The sequence below is a fragment of the Mustela erminea genome, chromosome 14, assembly GCF_009829155.1.
Source record: "Mustela erminea isolate mMusErm1 chromosome 14, mMusErm1.Pri, whole genome shotgun sequence".
Taxonomy (NCBI): Eukaryota; Metazoa; Chordata; class Mammalia; order Carnivora; family Mustelidae; genus Mustela; species Mustela erminea.
Window position 1 is genome coordinate 21,925,808 of NC_045627.1, and position 24,920 is coordinate 21,950,727.

The 24,920-nt window shown below is 39.3% G+C and overlaps 1 protein-coding gene across 1 annotated transcript in view; it reads right to left on the minus strand.

Moving 5' to 3' along the window:
• Nucleotides 1-24,920, minus strand: part of PCDH15 (protocadherin related 15) — a 1,723,534-nt gene that overhangs the window by 200,098 nt on the left and 1,498,516 nt on the right. The window contains exons 22-24 of the mRNA XM_032313059.1: nt 23,358-23,663; nt 20,504-20,728; nt 9,401-9,517 (exon numbers count right to left, since the gene is read on the minus strand). Of these exons, the coding sequence (XP_032168950.1) occupies nt 9,401-9,517; nt 20,504-20,728; nt 23,358-23,663 (648 nt within the window). The remainder of the gene's footprint in view (nt 1-9,400; nt 9,518-20,503; nt 20,729-23,357; nt 23,664-24,920) is intronic.

Genomic DNA, 24,920 nt, shown 5'->3' on the forward strand with positions numbered 1-24,920 from the left:
TTTCTCAATATATACCGGTGAAAGGTGACTTGGTAGTTTTAGCGACTGACTCTTGGTTTGGTTTCAGGTCATGATCTCAGGGTCCTGAGATGGAGCCCCCTGTCAGGCTCTGTATTCAGCAGGGAGTCTGCTTGAAATATTCTCTCTCCCTCTGCCCATCCCTCCTCTCTCTTTCTCCCTAAATAAGTTAATAAATAAGTAAAAATACAGAAAATAGTGGGAAAACATATATATAGTTTTAAAAAGTAAAAGTTTGAACTTAAGGCAGTAATAGCCTGTCAACTCATATGTTACATGTATAAGCAAAAGAAAATTTCATACTTGGAACCCACAACATATGTATCCTTCCTACAAAGTTTAAGACATACAGGAGTAATCCATGAGAGGCAACAAAGTATAGATCTTAAAAAGGGATGCATCAGAATATGGAAAGATGGGCATAAATCATGCATATGCTTAAATACAAAAATAAGTATAAATAGTTATTGTAAATGCATCTGGGAAATGGAATTAAAATGCCAGACATTTTCATGCAGAATTCAATTCTTCGAAACAGATGTGATAAAAATAAACAAGGTCAAAAACAAAAAAAAAGTGACTTATAGATAAAAGTCATGCCCCAAATAACTCAGACACATGACAAATAAAAGGGAAAGCCAGCTGCAGGAGAGCAGCAGAGGATGGCTTACCACTGAGATTCCCCACAAGTCTAATCAACAGAACTAAGGTCATCTACTCAGCTTGATGTCATTCATCTTGCCCGGTCTGTAAAAAAAAATCCTTTACCTTTTAATTTCCTTCTCTGCATTGAACACTTCCTTTGCTCTGAACTACATGCCTAGAAGACTTCTCTCCTGCCCCTCAAACTTTCTGTTTCCCTCCTCAACCCCTGGCCCATCTTCAAGAGGGCATAACCTGAGGACTTATTTCCAAGGTTTTCGCTTATCTGGTTACCATATTCTTTCTTGGAGGATGTATTCACTACTCTCACATCAACTTCAATCCGGGTGGCTCCTATTCTGCACTTTTCTTGTGTTCTCACTCCCATATTTTCTACTGGATCCCTCTCTGGCCCTCTCAATGTAGCCAGGTCCCCCTGGCATCAGATGGAAACAGCTGTGGCCACTGAGCTTGTGCTCCATCCTCCCCGTGGTGTTGCTGACCTATGAGAAGAACTCATGGCCCTTCCTGCCGTCTGCCTCCAGGCTCCTCTCAGCACTAGGTGTTAGGCATTCCCTTGTTGGGTGAGCCTATAATCCTGGGAAAGAGAGCAGTTTCTGCCAGACCCAGCACTAGAATCCTGCCCAGATCTGGGAGGATGACATAGCCTTCTGTAGTTGGTGGCACACATGTGTTCTGAAATCATTTAAAATGGACTATGTCCTTCTTTGATCTCAATATTTTCCTCTTAGAAGAGCTTTGTTCTCCATCTACCTTATTTCCACCAACTAATATCACCAGTGTCTTCATCAGTCGAGACAGAAGGCTGTGATTCACTTTTGATTTTGCTTTTATTTCATCAGTATCTTCAGCTTCCTGCCCAATCACTATTAATTCTTCCATTTCAATAACTTTATTATTTCTGCTTTCTCTGTTTCCTTTGTCCACCCCGGTATTTTTTTTTTTTTTAATGATTAAATGAAGCAAATCTGTTAAGTAATCTCTTGGCTTTCATTTATTATTTCATCCAATAAATACTGCATCTCAGAGACAAATCACTGTTCCACTGTGTAGCTCTGATTTTTTTTTTTAAGATTTTATTTATTTGAGAGAGAGAGAGGGAGACAGAGAGAGAGAGAGAGAGAGCAAGCAGTAGAGGGGCAGACTCCCACTGAGCAGGGAGCCTGATGTGGGGCTGGATCCCAGGACCCTGGGATCATAACCTGAGCTGAAGGCAGAAAACTAATGACTGAGCCACCAAGGCACCCATAGGTCTGACTTTTATCACTGCTTTTTGTTAAGTCTTGAGTAAGCTTCCATTTTTCTATATGATAAAATGGGTTTCACAAAACCATATTTGCCATAGTTCCAGTCTACAAATGGGTATCTAAGACAGTCCTGATGTTTTGGGGCTACTTTTAAAAACTATTTTATTTATTTATTTGACAGAGAGAGAGAGGGAGAGAGCACAAACACAAGCAGGGGGAGCAGCAAGCAGAGGGAGAGCGATAAGCAGGCTCCCCACTGAGCGGGGAGCCTGTTGGGGAACTGGATCCCAAGATCCTGAGATCATGACTCGAGCTGAAGGCAGACGCTTAACAACTGAGCAACCCAGGTGCCCTGTGGGCTATTCTTTTAAGTAGCTAACATATATTTAATCAAACATATTCCAATCATGTTACATAAATTCATGGTCATAAGACGGATATTTTTGACTCTGCAATTTTTGAATACATTTCCTTTGGCTATTTCTTTTACCCTCACTTAAATGAATCCCCTATATGATTTTCAGAGTTGAATTCCTATCTGGAGTAGATTTAGACATCACCGGGACACACATATTCCCCCATTCTCTACAGACTGGTGCATTTCTTGGCATTTTTAATACGCACTCCCATGGCTTGATCTCTGTGTCTGTCTTGCCATATTCTTAATTGTTAGGTCCACAATAAATGTTTTCTGATTGGTTTACTCATTCAGTAAGTTTTATGAGGTATCTGTGTTGTGCCAGGCACATATTAGATTGTAGGTCTACTGTCTTCATATGGCCAGTGTTTAAGGATAGGGAAGAAGTGTGGAGTGGAGATTCTAAGACCAAGAGTTACCAGTGGCTTGGCTTTGAGGGTTGTTGAGGCCAAGTCCAGATCATGAGAAGCTAAGAAACTCTTTCAGAGGGTCTCTTTCCATTTTCCCTGGAAGAACTTCACAATAAAGCACATAATTTAAGCCTAAGGGAGGTTGCTAGGTGAGCTCCAGAAAAGGTCTGCTATATTTCACTCAGTTACTTTGGAAAACTTGTGTTAATGTGTATAGGAATCCTAACCCCATGAGGCATATTCTCTTAAAAAAAAAAATGGTGTAAGTCACTGATGTATCACTGGGTGACACTTTTGTAAATGCTAAAAACAAAACAAAACAAATAACCCTAAACTTCCCAGATGTTACTTACCATTCATAACACAAGAAAAACGCCCTTTAAGTCCAAGTAAGATGGCAGGTTTTTAATTAGAAGAGCAATATTTACTTCTGAAACACTTAAATCTAATATTGATCTCAAGTAATGCTAACAATGTAATTGTTCTTGAAAGGAATCAATAAGCCACAAAAGGAAAATGACACAGATTCCTAAAATATTAGATAAGCCTTTTCTAGACATTAATCATGTGTAAACTTTCTCATAAAACCTTCCCTTTTCTACTCATTTATACTCTCAAATCTAATTATAGCTCATTGTCATTTTAAAGATCAAGTCCCAACTGTCTCACTGTGTGGTTTCTTTCTAATTAAGTATTCGAGACCAGAGGGATGCAGGTTGGGGCTACATCAACTCAATTTTCACAAGCTGACATGCATCGCAAAAACAGTTTTTGATAACTATTCCCTGACAGCTTTGATGTGAAGGAAAAAAACAAAACACTAAGCTGTGTGCACTTCCCCCCATATACTCCAGGGTCAGTGAATGTGGTTAGTAGCCTCTGAGCTCTGACAGCAGAATTTTTGCTACCTTGCTAGCAATAATCTAAATCCGTACAGAATAACTCCACAAGCCAGTATGTGGTGGGTGATGAAAGTCAAATCTGTAAAGACATCAATGGAAAAGAATGCAGAACACCCATATTATCTGGAGACAAAAATACAATCTCAAACTCGTGGCCCGGACTACTTTGAACTCTTGCCCACAAAGCAAGCAGGTGGCAAATCATGGATACAGACAATGATTGCTTTTCTTCTTCGGCCCTACCTCTGCTCTTAGACTGCAACAGAGTCACTAACTGGAGGGTTAATGATTTTGACAAGATCGCTGTATTGACTTGGCATTATTTGGTGACATCACGTCAATTTCATAAAACATCGGGTATGCGTCATAGGAAAGAAAACCTGACCACCTTTTTTTTTGCTCTCTTAGAGACCAATGAAACTTGAATGATTGAGAAGGATGTTAAAGCCACTTGTGAAAACACTTTAGATGTAATTCTTCAGGCAGCTTGTCTAAACTGAGTGGCTAGTATAGCTCTCAAAATCTCAGCAGAGGCAAAAGTAACCCACACTTGTAATTATTGGCCTTTTATAAAAATTATTTCTGAAAAAAATATAATGAGAATACTTTTTTTTTTTTTTTTTTTTTTTTTTAATATTTTGTTTATTTATTTATTTGACAGACAGAGATCACAAGTAGGCAGAGAGGCAGGCAGAGAGAGAGGAGGAAGCAGGCTCTCTGCCGAGCAGAGAGCCCGATGTGGGGCTCGATCCCAGGACTCCGGGATCATGACCTGAGCCGAAGGCAGAGGCTTTAACCCACTGAGCCACCCAGGCGCCCCTATAATGAGAATACTTAACTGATTTTTAAAGCCAATTACTATTGAGAACATGCAAGATCTCTTTTAGGGAGCATATGTATTTCATAAGTGAATATCAAAATCCAAAAAAAAAAGTTTTCCATGTCAATAATACACGAATATACGCAAACAAGAGTGTGACAATTGCTAATATTGAACATGTTCCAACTACTACTTGACTTTAAATGGGAATCCTATAACGTCCTAAAATGCATTAAGTGGAAAGAATTATATAACCATGAGGAAAGGGATCCCCCATGGATTCCTCATACTTTATTGGAAATGAGCAAAATGTAAACTTCATTTATTTATGCCAACTTTTCTGCATCTACATTCTCACAAGGGGTCCCGTTCCGTCAGGCGCTTGCCCTGCCCACAAACAGAACTCCTGTATCTCGGGGTTTGGCCTGCAGCTTCTGGAAAAATAAAATATGCAAATGGAAGTTACACTTGCAGTTTTGTTTTGTGAAAGTTGGATTGAGAGGTCTCTGGTGAGCAGAAAGAAAAGGTTAGCGGTTTTTAATATCCAAAATGATCAGTCATTACCTATTCACATCTCTGTGAACTCCTTAATGCCAACGCTGTCACAAAAGCAAGGCAGAAAATAAAGTCCTAACAGTTTTAATTCAGTGGGAAAAAAACAAGTCCCTGGGAGGTTGTCCCCCCCACACCCCCTGTCCAGAGCACTTCAGTTCTGTACAACATGCATTTTAAAATTCTTCATTTATATTCAGCAACGGTGCTCTCTTTGGCTTTAAGACTTTATCCAGGGGGCACCTGGGTGGCTCAGTGGGTTAAGTCTCTGCCTTCGGCTCGGGTCATAGTCTCAGGGTCCTGGGATCCAGCCCCATGTTGGGCTCTCTGCTCAGCGGGGAGCCTGTTTCCCCCTCTCTGCCTGCCTCTCTGCCTACTTGTGATCTCTCTCTCTCTGTCAAATAAATAAATAAAATCTTTAAAAAAAAAAAAAGACTTTATCCAGGTTATCCATCTGATACTTCAAAGGTTTTTGTTTTGCTACTTTCTGGATTAAAAGTAGGTGGTTCTCCCTTCATTTAGAGGAAACACAATGTCTTAAAAAGGAGGTGGCCAGTCTCTTGAGGCGAACATTATTATTGCTGAGTTGTGGCCATGGCCAGGCTAGGAGGGTGAAGAAGACTTGCTCCACCTTGCGCAGATGTCAGTCTGCTCTGTCTTGCACATGCACCACCCGCTCTCTTTGCACAGCCCTCGATGGCCAAACTAGAGACACCCAAGTGTTCCCATTGTCATAAATCACTCAATTTCTGAATATCTGGTGTACTTTGTCAGTTCTGGAGAGTATAGAAATCCCTGTTAATTTATTCATTTATTCAATTATCTAATGAATGTTTCCTAAGAGACTGCAAAGTCTCAAGCATAGCGTTGGATGTGGACGTGCAAACTGGAGTTAAGTTTTGATTCTTGTCCTTGAGGACCTTCCTTTCTAGTTTGGAAAAGAGACCATTAAATACACAAAGTGTTTCCAAAGATACTTACACATGGGAGCCCTGAACGGTATCTTCTAATTACGGAATGTTTATAATAGCAACGAAGTAGAAAATACTCAGTAACCTCATTCAAAAAAATACATATTCTGGATTTATGGCACTGACATAAAATTATACAAGTAAAAATCAATCATAATACTTTTGAAAGTTGTGTAATGTGAAATTTATGTTCTGAATATTTTCACGGAATCGAGCTTTTATTTCTGATTGGTGTAGGTGTAGCCCAGTTGCAACTAGGTTAATTTAAGGGATCCAGCTTGCCAGCAATCACTAGAAAACTCAGTGTTGAACACTGGTTATGCAGAAGATTGCTGGTGTGTCAAGTATCAGCACTAAGCCTGAGAACATGTCAGAAAGAATAAAATCATTAACACAAGAAATACCAGGTGTTGGCAGGGATGCAGAGAAAGGGGAACCCTCGTGCACTATTGGTGGGAGTGCAAGCTGGTGCGGCCACTATGGGAAACAGTATGGGGGTTCCTCAAAAAGTTGAAAATAAAACTACCCTATAATCCAGGATTTACACTACTGGGTATTTACTCAAAAAATACAAAAACATTAATCCAGAAGGATACATGCACCCCTATGTTTATAGCCACATTATTTACAATACCCAAATTATAGAAGTGTTCCAAAATCCATCAACAGATGAGTGGATAAAGAACATGTGGTATATGTACACAATGAAGTATTACTGAGCCATAAAAAAGAATGAGATCTCACCATCTGCATCAACATGGATGGAGCTAGAGAGTATAATGCTAAGCAAAATAAGTCAGTCAGAGAAATTCCATATGGTTTCACTCATACGTGGGATTTAAGAAACAAAAGAAACAAACAAAGGAAAGAGAGAGAGAGAGGGACCAAGAAACAGACTCTTAGCTACAAAGAACACTGATGGTTACCAGAAGGGAGGTGGAGGGGAAATAGGTGAGGGGGACTCAGGGGCTCACTTGTCACGATGAGCAAGGAGTAATGTACAGAAGTGTTGAATCACTATATTGTACACCTGAAACTATTCTTACACTGTACATTAACCACACTGAAATTAGAATAAAAAACTTAAAAAACTGAGTCTGACAAAATACACACTCCCTAACTGAAATAAATATGCTCGGTATTTCCACTGAATGACTATCATCTGTCTTTCACCTACTGAAAAGCCAGCATTAGATGTTAAATGTGAGAAACTACTACTGGGGATACAAACCTAAGAACTTCTTAACAGAAATATGGAATTTGAAACTGGTAAATTTCCATAAATTTCCATACACGTCAGGCTGCAAAAAAGGAAAGATCCAAAGATAATAAATGAGACTCAAAGCCTGGACTACCCAAAAATGTGCTATCTACCCATGAAGGGAGTAAGATCTTGATCTTCAAACCCATTTAAGGTAATAAAAAAATGAGTAACAAAATCTAATTTCCCCATTAAACTATTCTAATCATTTATCTCACCACAAGTTGAGGGCCTCTTTCTAGATATTTTACATAAATAGTAGCATTTCTTTATGGAACAGACAACAGACTGAGACAACTTCTCTCACATTGGTGGGGTGATCTGAAGGTCCAGCCAGGTACCAAGGTGGCAGGTGCCTAAAGGAAAGTGAGGATTTTGGCATCTGTACCCACACCTGAGGTATGTGGCACATAGGGGATCAGCATACCTACATTTAGTCTCTTATCATTAATGCCATTAATCTTAACACTACCTTCCACTCTGTGCTAATATAAATGTCTTAGAAATACAAATTTTGGGGGGTGCCTGCGTGGATCAGTTTGTTACACATCTGACTCCTGATTAAGGCCCGTGTCATGATCTCAGGGTTTGAGTCCTGGCATTGGATGGAGCCTTGTGTTGGGATCCCAAGTCAGCGGGGAAGTCTGCTTCTCTCTGTCCCCAACCTCACTCACACTCTTTTTTAAATAAATAAATCTTTAAAAAAGAGAAAGATATTTGAGTACTTTAAGATGCTGGGCTTGTTTATACTCATTTAGTAGAGTGTGTTTTAATTCCTATGAGCAGTTCTGTTTTTCCTAGAAGATTCTCCGGTCTGGAGAGCAAAAATTGGTTAGCACAATAATCAGTATAGACTTGATGTTCAAAACACATGCCTTGGAGAGAACTGAAAGTGTACTCTTCATTTCAAAGTAGTTTCTACCTCTGGCAGTTTATATATATATATATATTTTTTTTCTGACAGTTTATATTAAAAGCAGATATAGCACCAATTTCATATTCACCATATTGACTAGTGTGTCCAAATCTACAAAATTTTGCCTATCATATTTCCCAGAATGCAATAAAACAGTTTCAAAGACATTTTAACACACTCGAGAAAAGGAGCTTCTGACGGAAAGGTTACTGCTTTCATGTTAACATTATTATTTTTCAAGACCTTATCGTCACAAAAGACTGCATATGACCTGTCACAGTTGAAGGTTAAAAATGTTCTGACAGTCATTCACCTTTTATTAAATAAACGGCATTACACAAATACTATTTATATTAGCAATATGAAACAGAACTCCTAGATCACTTATAAAATTTGGGTCTTTCTCTATTTTCTTGTTTTTTTTTAAATGTCTTATTTAATATTTCTTTTATTTTTGTAGAGTATATCAGCCCCTGACTAATGGTGGAAGCTCACTCAAAAGTAAAACATCTAGATCTTCATTATTTTGCTATTAAGAGATTAATTAATATTTATAAAGTGCTCACATTATTTACACAAAGCATTTTATATAGGTACTATTTTTTCTGCATGCTACTTTTCACTCATCAACATAATAACACTAAGGAAAATTTACCTCACTTCTGCTGTAACGAAAACCCTCTATTTTGGAAGGCAATCTGGAATATCTCAAAAGAGGTAAAATTCTGGATAATAAAGACTGCATTAAATATGTTCTAAAAAACATATTAATATTTACCAAAATTACCAAAATTAACACATTCAATGTAACTATTATGTCATCCATTGATAGTAATATGTGACTAAAATGGAAAACTCTTAAAGATGAAACCTAAACCAGTTAAACTAATCTTATACTGTCCTAAATAAAGAGCCCAAATGATACTGACTCTGAACACAGAGAACTTTTCTAACTCTATTTATTATTCATGTGGGATACATTGGCGAATAGCAAATTCTGAATTCCAGCAACATAGAAGGCATCTGCTTAATTGTGTTCAATAATAATTGTGTGAAGTACATGTGTCCCCATGGGTGCTACAGGCGAGCACACATGAAATGACTGGGGAGGACAGAGTGGACTCAGACCGTCTGAACGTGCTGCCCAGAAAGTGTGTCCTGTGTGAGCGCGCAAGGTCCTCTCTGCTAAGCTCCTGAATACCCATCCCTGTCCCTTACTTACAGGGGGGTCTGCGTCTTCGGCATAAACGGTCGTGATGGGTGTGCCCTTGACAGCGTCCGGAGCCACCATCCCCTTGTAGATCCGTTTACTAAATACAGGCGGGTAATCATTCATATCCTGGAAAACACAATGGAGAGTTTAGAGCTGCTGGTAACAGCGGGGTGGGGGCACAGTTATGAGTCTGGCCCACTCTCTTCCTATCCCACAACCTATTTGCCACCATCAACCTTCCACCCTCTCAATCCCGTGATTCTCCCTGCAGAGCCGCGGCCCGAAGGAAGCTGCCAGAACTATCCAATATTCACGCGTGAAATAGCGTGCCACTCCATCAAACAGTCTGAAATTATGCCTTCTGGACAAGGGAAAGACACTCACAATCTTCCCAGACAGTAGTTCCAGTGGTATGAGGTGGTTCTGAACTCTGGAGACAGGGATGGGGAACTTCTCTAAAAAGGGCCATTCTATGACACAGGTGTCAAGGATGGTACCTTCTTTGTTGTGTTGCTGTTCCTTTTCAAAAAAAAAAGCCCGCTAATGTTTCTGTTGCCACTGAAAATTCTGGATGTACTTAGCATAATGGGATGCAAACTATGAAACAGCCTTTGATGCCATCTTACATTTTTACAAACATAAAATGGTTCAAGCATGTTTTCTCTATAGCACACTACAAGAATGACACATAGAATTAGATGTTCCGATAGACAGAAAACAATGGTGATTTATTGCAGGAGGTTTTCAAGTTAATTTACAGGCATCTATTTTATTTTTACCACTCAGTGATATAAGTGCATTGTTATTTATGTACTATCACTCTTTTTTTTTTAAGATTTTATTTATTTTTTTGACAGAGAGAGACCACAAGTAGGCAGAGAGGCAGACAGAGAGAGAGGGGGAAGCAGACTCCCTGCCGGGCAGAGAGCCCGATGTGGGGCTCGATCCCAGGACCTGGAATCATGACCTGAGCTGAAAGCAGAGGATTAACCCACTGAGCCACCCAGGCGCCCCAGTATCACTCTTTAAACAAATAATTATCAAGTTCTTCCCATTTCTATGACTCAGTGCGAGGCACTGGGTCTACTGAGGTCACTCAAGAAAATGATGGTCTTGGGGCGCCTGGGTGGCTCAGTGGGTTAAAGCCTCTGCTTTCGGCTCAGGTCATGATCCCAGGGTCCTGGGATCGAGTCCCGTATCGGGCTCTCTGCTCAGCAGGGAGCCTGCATCCCTCTCTCTCTCTCTGCCTGCCTCTCTGCCTACTTGTGATCTCTCTCTGTCAAATAAATAAATAAAAAATCTTTAAAAAAAAAAATGATGGTCTTCCCTTCATGTCACTTACTTGCCATTTGACAGGCAAAGACACTGATTCGGCAGATAGTCGTGACTCTGCCCAAATTAATCTAGTTATTTGACAGAGCCAAATTAATAAATCTGGTCCTTTGAGAGCAAGACCATTTTTTTCCCCAGCCATTTTATGTTTTATAGAGAACTGCGTTTTAGTTTTTCCTCAAAATAATGCTTCTTACCATGGCAGATCTATATTTCTTAAATTCACTTGTTTTTAAAATAATCACTACACCCTGCATTGTTTTGGGCACTTTGGGTCAGACACATTTGAGCTTAAAGCTGAATGTGTTAATTATCTTACTCCCCAGGTCATCTTTTTCCTCACTTGTTATTAAAAACAAAAGAAGAAAATTATTCTACACAGTTTTTAATATCTGCTCTGATACAACAATTTCCCTGTACAATGTAAATTGGGAACCCACTAATTAACTGAATATAAACACCTCTTTTTGCAAAGAGGTCAGGATAATTATCTGTTACAATCAAACAGCATTTGCTTTTATATTCACAATAGAGTTGACTTCTGAGTTGTAAATATGAGAAAATCTGCAAACTTTAATGAAAAATAAGAGATCTTTAAGTGTAAGCAAAACTAAAAAGTAAAAAGTAACATTTCCTGAGTTTTGACATACAGTCTTCATAACCTTCCGTGAACAAAAAATGAAAAAGCTTCTTTTATAAATTACAACCTTTAGAATCTGAACAAGTACAAGACATTGAAAGCACCATTCTCGATAATGAGGGTGGTGGATGGTATTGATCTTGAGGTTTCAGGCAGGGGTACATATATAAAACATTTGCACGCACACTTTTCTCCTGCTCTTTTCAAGAGTGCCAATTAATTTAATGAGTGAATCTTGTAACTAAAGGGGTGGAAATCCTTTTGCACCCAAAGTTGTAACTTCTGAAGGTCAGAAAAGAAGGGACCCAACACTGAAATTTTTCTGTACACAAGTTCCCAAGGTCACACAAACTCAATATGTCCTGATAAATTTTCTCCTCCTCCTCCTCTTTCTTCTGCTTTTTCTTTCTCATCTCAAAAGATACTTACAACCTTATTGGTATAAGATACTTTTGGTACTTTGATTCTTCAGAGAAAAAAATAAAAGGCATGTGATCTTCTAGTTGTCATATAGTTGCTAACAGTACTCAGTACGGTGCCCCCCCCCCTTTACCCCTACCAAAGTATTCACTAGAGTCACATTCTAACTGCACGCGTAGTGGTTGTCTTCTATAATCAGGCCTCACAGATGATTAGACACAAACCCAAGTAGTAACAGAGGGCTCCCAGGACTGTTTCTTCTCCCCCTTTCCTTTGCTTGCCACTGGCAGGACCAAGAATAAACCAATGCGCTATGTGGGAGCCTTCTCTCTATAGTACATTGTACATATTTTGGAGTTGCAATCTTTCTTTTATCCTAGCTTAGACGTTCTTGCACAATGCATGATTTCAGATGAGAAAATTTATTGAAATGCGATGCCAACAGCCATAATCAATAGCTCGTTATATTTACGCTCTAGGGATGGCTGAAGAAAAGTAGACAGTAATCTGCTGTGCCAATGCTCTGTTATGCAGCAAAGGAATTCCACTAGAGGGTAGTATTGGCAAAAAGAAACATAGCCTCCTCTGTCTACTTGCTAACAGTTTTATCACGAAGACCCTTAATAGTTTCCTTTCCGGGGTTATAATCTTTGTTGGTCTGAATTAAAATTTGGTTCATGTTTCTAAAGAGTATTCTGGAAGTTGGCATGGTTCTCATCTAGAACAACACTATGCTCTTCTCAGAAAAAAAAAAAAAAATGTCCCCGTCAGTTTATCATTTGCTTCCATATCTCAAGCAAGTAACAGTACCTGAAGGAACAGTGAGCTAGAAAGAAGAAAGTATGAGTTCCACTTATTTATTTTCTAAATTAAAGTCTAAATTAGTTACAGAAACCATTGCAACTTCTGCAGACCGAGGAATGCATTTAAGGAAACTTTGTGAACGAGCATCCCAGGGAACCAGGAACTCGCTGGGGACCTTGCAAATTAACGGCAAGTTTCCACAAAGAGTAGAGAAAGAGATGGTAAGAATTTTGAGTTTCTGGAATCGGGGGTAAGAGCTTTTCTTTTTTTTTTTTTTTTTAAAGATTTTATTTATTTTATTTGACAGACAGAGATCACAAGTAGGCAGAGAGGCAGGCAGAGAGAGAGAGAGAGAGGAGGAAGCAGGCTCCCTGCTAAGCAGAGAGCCCGACGCGGGACTCGATCCCAGGACCCTGAGATCATGACCTGAGCCGAAGGCAGCGGCTTAACCCACTGAGCCACCCAGGCGCCCCAAGAGCTGTTCTTGATAAGAGATTTTTTCCAGACCAAAGTGTACTAGATGTTTATGCTCCAATCATCTTTTTTAGAAGGTTGAAGATAGAGCAAACACCAGCGCTCATCCTCAGCTCTCAGGCACGCTTGGCTGGGGACATGGGGATGGGGTGCTGGTGGCTTGGGGGATTCCCACAGCTTGGCACAGTCCACCTGCAACTGTTCGCTGCCTGTCCTTGAGGCTTGAGAAGCAGATGACCGTCTTTCCTAGAGCACAGTGCCATTGACTTCTCTGCCTGTTCCCAGGTCCCCTCTCCACTGCCAGACCTCTTCTGGGTCTGACCAGCTGCGCTGACCCAGCGGCTGCCTTCTGTGGTTTGCTCCCTCCTGTGACTTCTACTTCTCACTTTGTCTTGTCCAACTTTGCTCCCTTCTCTCCCCTCTCCCTCTGCACAGAGGACCAAAACAGGCCCCACCTCCAGCCAGACAAATCTTTTTTTTCTGTTTTGCATGGGGCAATCCTAAACATAAATCATAAACTTACTCAACGTTCTTTTTCTCCTTCCTTCCTTCCTTCCTTCCTTCCTTCCTTCCTTCCTTCCTTCCTTCCTTCCTTTCTTTTTTTTGCCTCAAAACCTGCCCTGGAAGCTTCTTTCTTGGAAGTTGTGAGTTTGTTTTGGTTTGATTTCTGAGTGTGTAGTTATTCTGGGTTCTTGAGGGGCTGCAAACCCCTGATTCAGAAGGGATCAAAGCCCTGCTTTGCCACACCAGCAAAATGTACCCAGTTGGCATTCAGTAGCACAAATACTGACGGAGCTCCCTCTGGGTGTTGGTAACCACGTTAGATGGTGGGGATCTCATTACCCCCAAGAGAGGCAGAGTGCCCACTGGTACTAAGCTGATGGGTCAGAGTGGAAAGCAGAAATTAAATACATAATGCTGGCCATGACGAATTTTATGAAAAAAGTACAAGGATGTAATGAGAGAGTGTAGTAAGGAGTTTAACTAAATTTCACACAGGGCGCATCTCTGTTACCAAAGCAACTGTTCCATCACTCACACCCTCTGGCAGGTGGGACCGTCCTTCAGTGCAGTCAGTTGCATGAGGAGCACAAGGCTGGGCAAGGCTGACCAAGCCACAGCTCTAATACATAATTCCATCCCCATCTAGTTTCTCTGTTTGGGAATGATAATGGAGAAGGGAGCTGATGAGCTTTAGGGATGTTTTCCAAGCCAGGAAGCTATGGGCAACTGGAAGAAAATGGGCATGATCTGAGCTAGAATTTTCGAGCAGATTCTGTCTTACTTTCTCCAACGTGCTGCAGAATTGCATGTGCATACTTTATGGTTACTGTGCATCAGGCTTCATGCCAGGTCTGTTCAATTTATCATCACATTGAAATATATGAGCTATTTTATTTCTGTTTTAGTTATAAAGAAACCAAAGCTTAGAGAAGTCAAGTTGCTTGTGGTGATCCCACCATAAATGGCAGACCCACGACCTCATGCTGGCATATGAGACCCCACAGGAGGCATTCTGATATTCAGACATGAGGAGAAAAGGAACTGGCCAAGCTATCAAAAGATTATGTATCAGATGTTAACTAAGATGATGTGAGTAGGATGTTCAATAAAAGTCCACAATAATTTTTTAAAATCTGTGGTCAAAAATACTTTACAATTTAAAAATTCTTTCAAGTAGCTATTAAACTTTTATCTTGGCAATCTGGTATGCTTCTAAACATTGCATAACGCTAATCTATTTCCCTGAAGATAATTTTCATAATTATTTACAAAGCTTGTATTTTTATTTTTTATTTTTATTTTTTTTGCTTAAAAAAAGAAAGACACTTGCATCAGTTGAATTTGTACATTTAGAACAACAATTAACTCAATATTTAACCCTACAGTTATTTTCACTAAAAGCTAAGAAAATTTTCCCCAGATTTCATTCTTTGGAAAACTACTCCTACCAGAAGCTTTAGAAACAAAAAGAATCCCACAATTCCACTATGGAAAAATGTGGGAAATGGTTTATCGTACACCAGCTTATTAAGGACTTTTAGATGAAGGCATGCAGTGGAGACATCGGTTTACTTCTGTGTGCCTCAGCAGTCCCCAAATCATTTGTCTATGAAATTCTTTGTCTATGAGACACTGCTTACCATATCTCAAGGAGCTCATGCTCTGTGGAATCTTCTCTGAGGGACCTTGAAGGTAATGCAATACTGAGGGCATACATTATGACTATGTGGAATATTGGCTTTGGTGAATTAAAGGTTTCAGAGAACATATTGAGAATTCTGCTGCATGGAGAGTGCCCCCACTTTGTGGCAACCACGGGAGGCAGGGGGACAGATGCCAGGGATGGTGATATCCACCACTGGCAGGGCTTATCAGCATCTCCTGCCCCCACCAGGAGGCAGCTGGGTTTTGGAGACTTCTGGCAAATGGGAGAATGTGAGAGTCACGGAAGAGTAAAAGAACGTAACTGTGTGCACGAAGTAAGGCACTTTCCTGGGACTCCCGGAAGCCAGTGGGTGATATTTGAGGAACCAGGATGGAGACCCACAGAAATGTGAATTATTATTGCTAACTCTGGGCAAGTGCCTTTTCATTTGTTTCCTCTAGTTTGGTTGTTTAAGGGAAATATGTCACAGCTCAGTTGTAAAACTCTGGAATAGAAGAGTATGCAGATGCTGTAAGAATTGCTGTAAGAACGCCGCCCCTTGGCGTGCTCTTCCTGATACATTCACATTCTTCAAACTTGCCAGTGAATACATCAGAAAGACGACACCAATAAGGATATGATAACTGAGAATAGACTAAAAAGGAATATTTGAATGTCACAGTCCAAAACAAGTATTTTCTCCAGTTTAGCCAGCACTCAGGGAAAAGTCAGCAAGTGGTAAAAAATAATGATCAACCCAATCAACCCAATTAGATCCCCCTACTTGGCTCATTGAGATCCTCTTTTTATGCCATTTTCTCCCTCCTGAGAAAGGGAAGGAGGATGCTTTGAATCTTAAACTCTCCAGAGCTTTTTCTGACTGAATGAAATCTAGGGCTCTGCCCATAGGGTTACCAAGGAACATCAGTGGCACATCACCACCTGTCAGTTGTCTATGGTATGACAATGCTGCCTTGGTACCCGGCGTTGAGATTCTCTCCAGAAAAGTTATCCTCATTCCTATATTCTATGGGGATAAGGACATCTGTCTTCCTGCTGGGGAGAAAACACCTCTGAAAAATGAAAACTAGCTCCATCTTCTAAGACTCCCTGAATTTCTCAACAGTTGGTCCTCATGGATATTATTTCACGTCTGGTCCTTCCAGTTCTCCCTGGAACCAAGTCTCCTTCCTGCACGGAAGGGTCTCCCTCATCCACTTGTGCCACTGCCATTCCCCCACCGGGGTGACAATAAACAGAAGGACTTAGGTCATCTGCTCGTCTTAAGACAATCCTTCATGAGGCTATCCAGTATTGCAGAGCCATTTACACATTTCGGCTTTTCTGACTGGTCTTCCACTTTTGGTTTATCACAGAAGATAGACCTTTTCTTTCTGCATATTTCTATATTATATCACAACTCCGTTTGTAAGGACAGATTTTTCTCTGGATTATATGCCTGAAACTGTATAGAATTTGATTTTTGTTTTTCAGAGATTTATTCACATCATCTAATTTACCATTATATATTCAATTATTCAGTATATGCAATAAAATGTACAGTGAAGAAGGCCTTGTGTTTCCATGTTCTGCAGAGACATTGCAACAAAAACACACATTATGCGTCTGGTCATCATTGGTTTTGTTCTGGATCACTAAGAAAGCACTCTGTGGGTACCTATGATAAAACTCTACTTTCTTTTTACAGTTGAAATAGCTTTCTTTCCAAATATCACTTCAGTTTTCCCACTCTCACTCCAATTAGAAATGTTTGATAGACTAGATACTAAGCATTTGATCTTTTTTTTTTCTTCTTCTTTACAAAAGAAAATTATGTGTCTTCTCATTTTCAAAGAAAGATCTTCAAGATGCTTTCCCTGTGGTGACTGTTTTGGGTAGAAATCTCTCTTAGCAAGTACTATGCAATTATGTTATCAGCAAAACAGCTTGTCATACTGCAAGTAAACAGAACAATGACAGAAAATCTGCATGCTTGGGAAAGACCTACATTTGTGGAGAAATGGGAATTGTATTCCATTCTTCCCTTCAAAACAAACAAGCACGATGTTTTTATGGGCTCCAATATTAGGTAACAGTTTTAAAGTTCTTCTCTGGGATAATGTCACCCTGAGCGACCAGAAGAGAGAAAAGCAAGTGTCAGCCTGCATTTGGGGAAATGTTCTGCAAATTTTATTATGCTTTCATCACCTTGAAAAAAGGATGTGGCATTGGAAATGTCTAGAATTGGGGCACCTGGGTGGCTGGTTTACGGGGACAACTCTAGGTTTCAGCTCGGGTCAGGAGTTTCAAGGTTGTGAGATCTAGGCCTGTGGCGGGCTCCATACTCAGCATAGAGTCCACCTCAGATTCCTTATCGCGCTCTCTCCCGTCCCCTGTGCTCTCCCAGCCTGTGCACGCTTGTGTATCTTCTTTCTCTCTCTCAAATAAATAAAGAAATAAAATCTTTAAAAGAAAAAAAAAATATCTAGAATTGAATGCTGGCTGATTAAGTTTTGTCATAAATGTATAATAAAGCAGGAATAATTTAGTACAGGTCAGGAAGACCTGACCAACGAAACTGCTTGATTTCTCTAAATAAGGTAAAGCAACAGAGACAACAAAAATTAGATCAACACCCTTCCGCTTCTGAAGAGAGAATGAGTCTACTGATGAGCAAACCCTTTCCACATGCCAACATGATAGCCTTAGGGGACATCCATATATTAAAATAAAGGGGTGATCAGGGAACATGAAATCCAGTTTAAGAAGCTTCAGTGCCAGGTAGAGACCAAGACTTATTTAGAGCACTTTCTGCTTGATTAGATGATATTTTTGGATCTAATCCAACTCCAAAGACTTCTATCAAAAAAAAAAAAAAAATCCAAACAAATCAATCCACACTGAATCCAGAGCAGCCAAGTCAGAGTCTGTGATGGTTTAGATGATGAATCATCTCCTTGATGAACCACACCCACTCTGAGACACAAGGCCATCCCACTGAGTATCCATCTGTGTATCTGGGAAGAATGTGTAGAGTCATTAGTGGTAAGTCTTCCCTTATTGTTCAAAACAGCCAAATAAATGGCCATTTTTCTATCTTTAATTTTGTGTGTGGTCATTTCCACCAAACCACAGGGTTAGGCAAGTGTAGACAGGATAAGATGGCCTAAGTTTTCACTTGGTCCTGAGCCATTCTGCCATATTGTTAGTTCACTCAGGTCAGGCTTATCTTAGCCTTCTTCATTTCTTTACTTGTTGAGATATCTTCATAAGTAAAACATTATCATGTCCCTAAAGTATTTTTGTAAACATATTTCTAAATTTCTAAATGTCACACCACAATAGTGTGGCAAAATTATATTTTAAAATATGAACTAAAACCTCTTGGGCCATCAGTGATCGATCCTTCTCCAATCCACTGGAACGTCAGTCTTTGGAAAGAGACACACAAACTGAATTTAGACCCAAGAAAAGAGTCTAATAACTCAAATATCTATTCCCAAAGAGGACTTAATGCTGCATAAAATTTTAACTCTCCAAATATATATATATATATATATATATAATTTCTTAGGCTAGAGAGACACACAATGGAAGAAGTGGGTAAAAAGCCATTGTGGATGCCTGAAAAAGAAGGAAGTCAGACCCTGATAAGACTCTCCAGACAGCTTTCAGGCATCTGAGAATAGAAGGGATGCATGTGTCACAATAATTTAGGGGAGACAGCAAGTCTCCAGGGAAGAAATATCAGGAGTATACTGGCAGGCCAGCTAGGTCAAGTGTAAAGAGGAGACAATGGAATAATTTCTGTGTCCCTGTGACTGCAGGAGTATCTATAAAACAATAAAACAAAACAAAAAACTAAAACCCAGGCCTAAAGATCTTATAGTCACTAACATTAGAGTAGTTACTATATGATAAACAATGTCATGCTAATTCTATATTGGCACAGTCTCTAACAATCTTCTGTGTATTCATACCAGTATTTTATTGTCTAAGAAAATCAGTAGTATGTATGAGTTATCAGTTAAACAGTCAAACAAAAACCCCAAAAAAGTGATTATTTCTTATTCCACCATTTCCATATTACAGAAACCTATAAAAGTAAACATAGTAAAAAACAAAACAAAATATGCAAAAAAAAAGAGCATAGTAAAAACATTGTCTATGACCTTATATACCTTATGACTTTGTGTACCATTATGAACTTGCATTCATCTCCTCTCTCTTGAGAGAACCTTTCAAGAATCGGAGTCATCCCTAGTACCTAACTTCCTTTCATTCTAAGCAAAAATCCATCTGCAGAAAAACACTGGTGATGCCTTCCCCATGGGAAGAGGGCTCCTTTGGGAAGGAGCAGAGCAATCTGACAGTTTAGGACACAGCTCAGGTGACCTTTACCTACACTAATGTTTGAGAACTGATAAATCTCTCCTCATGTCTTCTTTTAAAGGCACACCCTAAAATCACTTAAATCCCAAAAGGTCTAAGATACCATGCTCTCTGAAGCAATCACTTGGCACATGTTATCACAATGAATGAGACAGGAAATCTGGCACGGCCAATGAAGGCCTCATGGTCACAAACCTTGAACATGGCTGAGCTGAGCTCGACTCTGATTCCACTCAGTCCCAAAGCTTTTTTCATTCCAGAATCTCAGCTTACAGACTAATTAGCTCTGGGGCCTTAGAACTCTTGCCTTTTCCATAATCTTTTCTTTTTAAAATTTTTAAATTGAAGGGTTTGGATGAAATTATTATCCCTGGTGCTGTGAAATTTGGAATAAACTAGTCTGGAGAAATTGGGACTAGATTAAAATCGTAGAACTGGGGAGCCTGGGTAGCTCATTGGGTTGGGCCTCTGCCTTCAGCTTGGGTCATGGTCTCGGGGTCCTGGGATCGAGCCCCACACTGGGCTCTCTTCTCGGTGGAGGACCTGCTTCCCTCTCTGTCTCTGCTTGCCTCTCTTCTTGCTTGTGATCTCTCTCTCTCTCTCTCTGTGTCAAATAAATTTTAAAAAAATCTTTTAAAAAATTAAAATAAATAAATAAAATTGCAGAGCTATGGGAACATTTGGGCAGCCACAGTGGTTAAATTCTTATTTAGTATTTTGTTCAAATGTATCTATCCTACTTCAACAATTTGGCTACTTCTCAAGTCTAACACATTTCAGACTGTATGTTCTGGGTCCAGTACTACTGTGTTTTTAAGAATAACAGCCCTGGATATTTAATATAGTTCAAACTCAGAAGAGAGTATGGAGTTAGCCACCAGGAGTCATCCATGCTCCTTACCTTTACTATCACAGTGACCGTAGCAATGCCAGGTGGCATCGTTCCATAAATATCAAAGGCCTCCACAAGAAATGTGATGCTTGCTTCCTGCTCTGGAAACGACTCATAGTCCAAACTCCTTAAAAGAGAGAGTTCTCCTGTAAATGGATGTAGTGCAAAAAAGTGCTTTACTTCCGGGCTTCGGATCCGATAAGACACATTTGCTCCAAGGTCAACATCCTTGGCCTGTAAGAAGTAAAGCAGAAGGACGATGATATCAGTGGTGTTACCAAACCAGGGGAATGCAAGGCTGATGGAGGTCATGGGTCAGCACCCAGGACAGCATGAACTTCACACTGATCACAAGGCATGTTTCAGAGGCAAGCATGTTTGTTAAGTAATTTACTAAAGAGAGAAAGAGGGAGAAACAGAGGTAGAGAGACAGACATTCATGACATTTTGTCTTCTTAAAAAAAAAACTTATTACTATATTTATTTTCCCTGAGAAATCACTAACTAAAAGAATCATATCACTGTAAAAAAATGATTACTGTCATAAATTATTGTATTATTTCTTGCTAATTGAATAACCTTGAGAAATAATCTTTTAAACATAAATAAAGTTTTATTGGGTGTTTTTTTCATAAACATGACAGATTATTAATGGAGTATAAGGAAATGAAGGAAATTTAAGTAATAATTTCTCCTTACAAGGATTCTATAATATTTCTAAGGCTCAGTTTACTATACTTACTTCACTTGATTAACCTTTATGGAGTAGTTATTATGCAGGAGAAGCACAAGATGAATCAAGACACAAATACTGCCCTCCAGGTTAATGTCTCAAGAAAAAAAAAAAAAAAAAAAAAAGAAGAAGAACACAAATACCACAATAGAAAGAAAACAGGAACATGGCAATTGAGAGGTGTTCAGAATTGGGGGTGACGTGTTCTAGCAGCAGGTCTCCCAGGATGACAAGGACAGACTGGCCAAGGCAGCTCTGGTGAAGGAACTGGAACAGGATCGGGGGATGGGGGGACATGAGCTGTGTTAGGATGCGCACACAGGAACCCATGCATCTGCTATGTGAACTTCTGCCTTGGCTCCCTGCAGTCAGTTACGATCATCACAAGAAGACATTGGGAAAACACAGATTTGATTATGTCATTTTCCTATCTAAAATCCTTCTTGTTTTCCATTCCATTTTGGGTTAACTTCACTTTCCTGAACATAGAGAAGAGGATCCATACAATTTCCAGCCTGTAGCTCTTCTCTGTCTCCTCTCTAGGATCTCAAGCAGGTTCGTTCCAATGCCTTGAATAATATTTCTTCTTCTTTGCTAGAATAACTCTTACTCGATCCTCCTCAGTTCACACTGTAGAATGCAACTGTCTAAGTCTCAATACCGGATATCTAAACTCTCAAGATTAGGTTGAGAGTTCCACCTGTCATCTCTGAGGCCCTTGCTCTGAGAACCTCTATCGCAATTAAGGATTTACTTGTCTGTTTGCCACGCCAGACTGAGAACCCAGTGAAGGCAGGAAATGTGTCTTTCCATGTTAGAATCCCCAAAGTCTAGCAGAGGAGCTGGCATACAATAAACACTGGAAATACCCGTGTTGAATAAATGGATGAATAAATAGATGAACAGAAGAATAAATGGAGAAATATGGACCTTTCCCTGGCTGGCACCTGCCCTTTTTAAATTAATGTTTTTGCCTAAATATTTATTGAGTTAATTATGAAAAAAATGCAAGTTCGTAAAACCCATGCTAACAGAGTTCAAGTTGTGGATGGCAAGTCAAGGAAGGACTAGAATCCTTTTTTTTTTTCTTTTTTATAATTCTTTTGTTAGAATCCTTTTTTCCCCCAAAAATTATACTTTATGGACCATCTATGTCAAAATTAAAAGGGGTGGTTGCTTAAAATGCAGATTTCTAAGCCAGCCTAAGCTACCTAACCTACTAAATCAGAATGTCCAGAGTTTCTGGTGATACTGTAGCCAAGGACTGAAAAAATGCTTGGATATGGGGGTACTATTCAAAAGGAGAGTCAGACCTCTGGAAGGAAGCCAGTTTTTCACCAAAAGTGAAAAAAAGAATATCCTCTTTCTGTAAAATATAGGGAAAATCTCTACCTGGGTGTGTGTGTGTGTGTGTGTGTGTGTGTGTGTGTGTGTATAAGTATAGATATGTGTCCATATGTATCTATAGAGACATACAAACATAGGAATATGCACATACCTGGATAATGTACATTTACATATATGTAAATATAGAACTATTTATTTGAATATGTACATATGTAGTGATGCATGCATATACTGCATAATGCATATTTACATATACTATCAATATGGAAATATTTATTTGAAAACATGCATACATAGGTATATATGCACACACCTGCCTACATGCATATTTACCTGTATGTAAATATGAAAATATTTTATTTCATATTGTGTGAGCACAAAGATAAGTGTCACAAATACACTTAAAAATTTAACACCAAGTACTCTGGAGGTACAAAATGGGAGATTATTAAATTTTTCTTTATAGAATATTATATTGTCAGTTTTTACAGTAAATATATAGCACTGATTTTATAAATTAAAATGTATTAAGACATCTTATTTGATTTCTTAGAAGTGCACCTTTTCTCCTCTTACTTGTTGGTATATCCCTGAAGTAAGGTTGTTACATAAAACCAATATGCAACATGGGGAAGATACTTCTATTAAAACTTTACTTATTGTTTATCTGAAATTAGAATTTAACTGGGTGTGTTGTCTTTTTATTTGCTAAGTCTGTGACCTTCTGCAGACAGCAGATCTTCTAATGTGGGATCCAGGACTTGTCTGGATACCCCCACATACCTCTATCTGGAGGAAGGTGGTCCCAGCTGGCAGATTCTCCTCCACAACGACAGTGTATGTTGAATTGGTGAACACGGGGCTGTTATCATCAATATCCAAAACTTTGATGGCCAATGTGAGTGTCGAGTGGCGGGGATGCACAGCTCCGTCTGTGGCCACAACAACAAGCTCGTAGTAGTCTCTGACCTCTCTGTTAAGCTTCACTGCTGTGTAAATGCTCCCATTGGATGTGATGCGAAAGAGGTTATTGAAGTTGCCCAAACTGTAGTGCACTTGGCCATTTATCCCAGCATCAGGGTCTGTTGCCTGAATAGAGATGAAAAACAGAGGCATTCAGCTACTATGTTTTGTCATGCTTTTTGCACATTACATTTTGCTATGGTGCCCTGCTAGAAGGGGACAGTTGAAAAATTATGACATATTTTTAACTGAAAATTCTTTTTTCTCTGGGGGAAAAGTAAAAAAGATAATGACAATGTAATGAAAATTCTAGAACTTGAGAAGAAATACACTATAGTTGAATTATTCTTCATTCAGAATGACCATGACATACATTGATAATATCATTAACAATATAATATTGCAAAAGAAAACTCACATTATAAAAATACTGGATTTTTCCTGCACTATCATTTCTTTAATGATTTTGAATTCTAAATCAGGAAAACACAGGTAGTTTTTTTTTTTTCAATTTTAATTTTTTTATTTTTTATAAACATATGTTTTTATCCCCAGGGGTACAGGTCTGTGAATCACCAGGTTTACACACTTCACAGCACTCACCAAAGCACATACCCTCCCCAGTGTCCATAATCCCACCCCCTTCTCCCAAACCCCCTCCCCCCAGCAACCCTCAGTTTGTTTTGTGAGATTAAGAGTCACTTATGGTTTGTCTCCCTCCCAATCCCATCTTGTTTCATTTATTCTTCTCCTACCAACTTAAGCCCCCATGTTGCATCACCACTTCCTCATATCAGGGAGATCATATGATAGTTGTCTTTCTCTGCTTGACTTATTTCGCTAAGCATGATACGCTCTAGTTCCATCCATGTTGTCGCAAATGGCAGGATTTCATTTCTTTTGATGGCTGCATAGAATACTATGCAGCCAACACAGGTAGTTTTTAATTAATGTAACATAATGTGCTAGATGACAACTTAAGATGTTATAGTATTTTTTGTTCAAACACTTTGTTTATTCATTTCCTATATATTTTGTCAAGCACTATATATCTCATTTAATCCTTACCATGTTATTTTTAAAAAGATTTTATTTTTATTTATTTGAGAGAAAGCAAAAGAGAGAAAGAGAGGGATACACAGGCTCCCCACAAAGCAGGGAGCTCAATGTGGGACTCAATCCCAGGACCCTGGGATCATGACCTGAGCTGAAAGCAGACACTTAACTGACTGAGCCACCCAGGTGCCCAATCCTCACCATGGTCTTATGAATAAATACAGTTGCTCCCATTTTGTAAATGAGAGAATGGAATGTCTTATGGAATTTAAAGCTCTTGCTTAGAATTACAAAAGAAATAAATATACTGTGCCCTAGTTCTTGTAG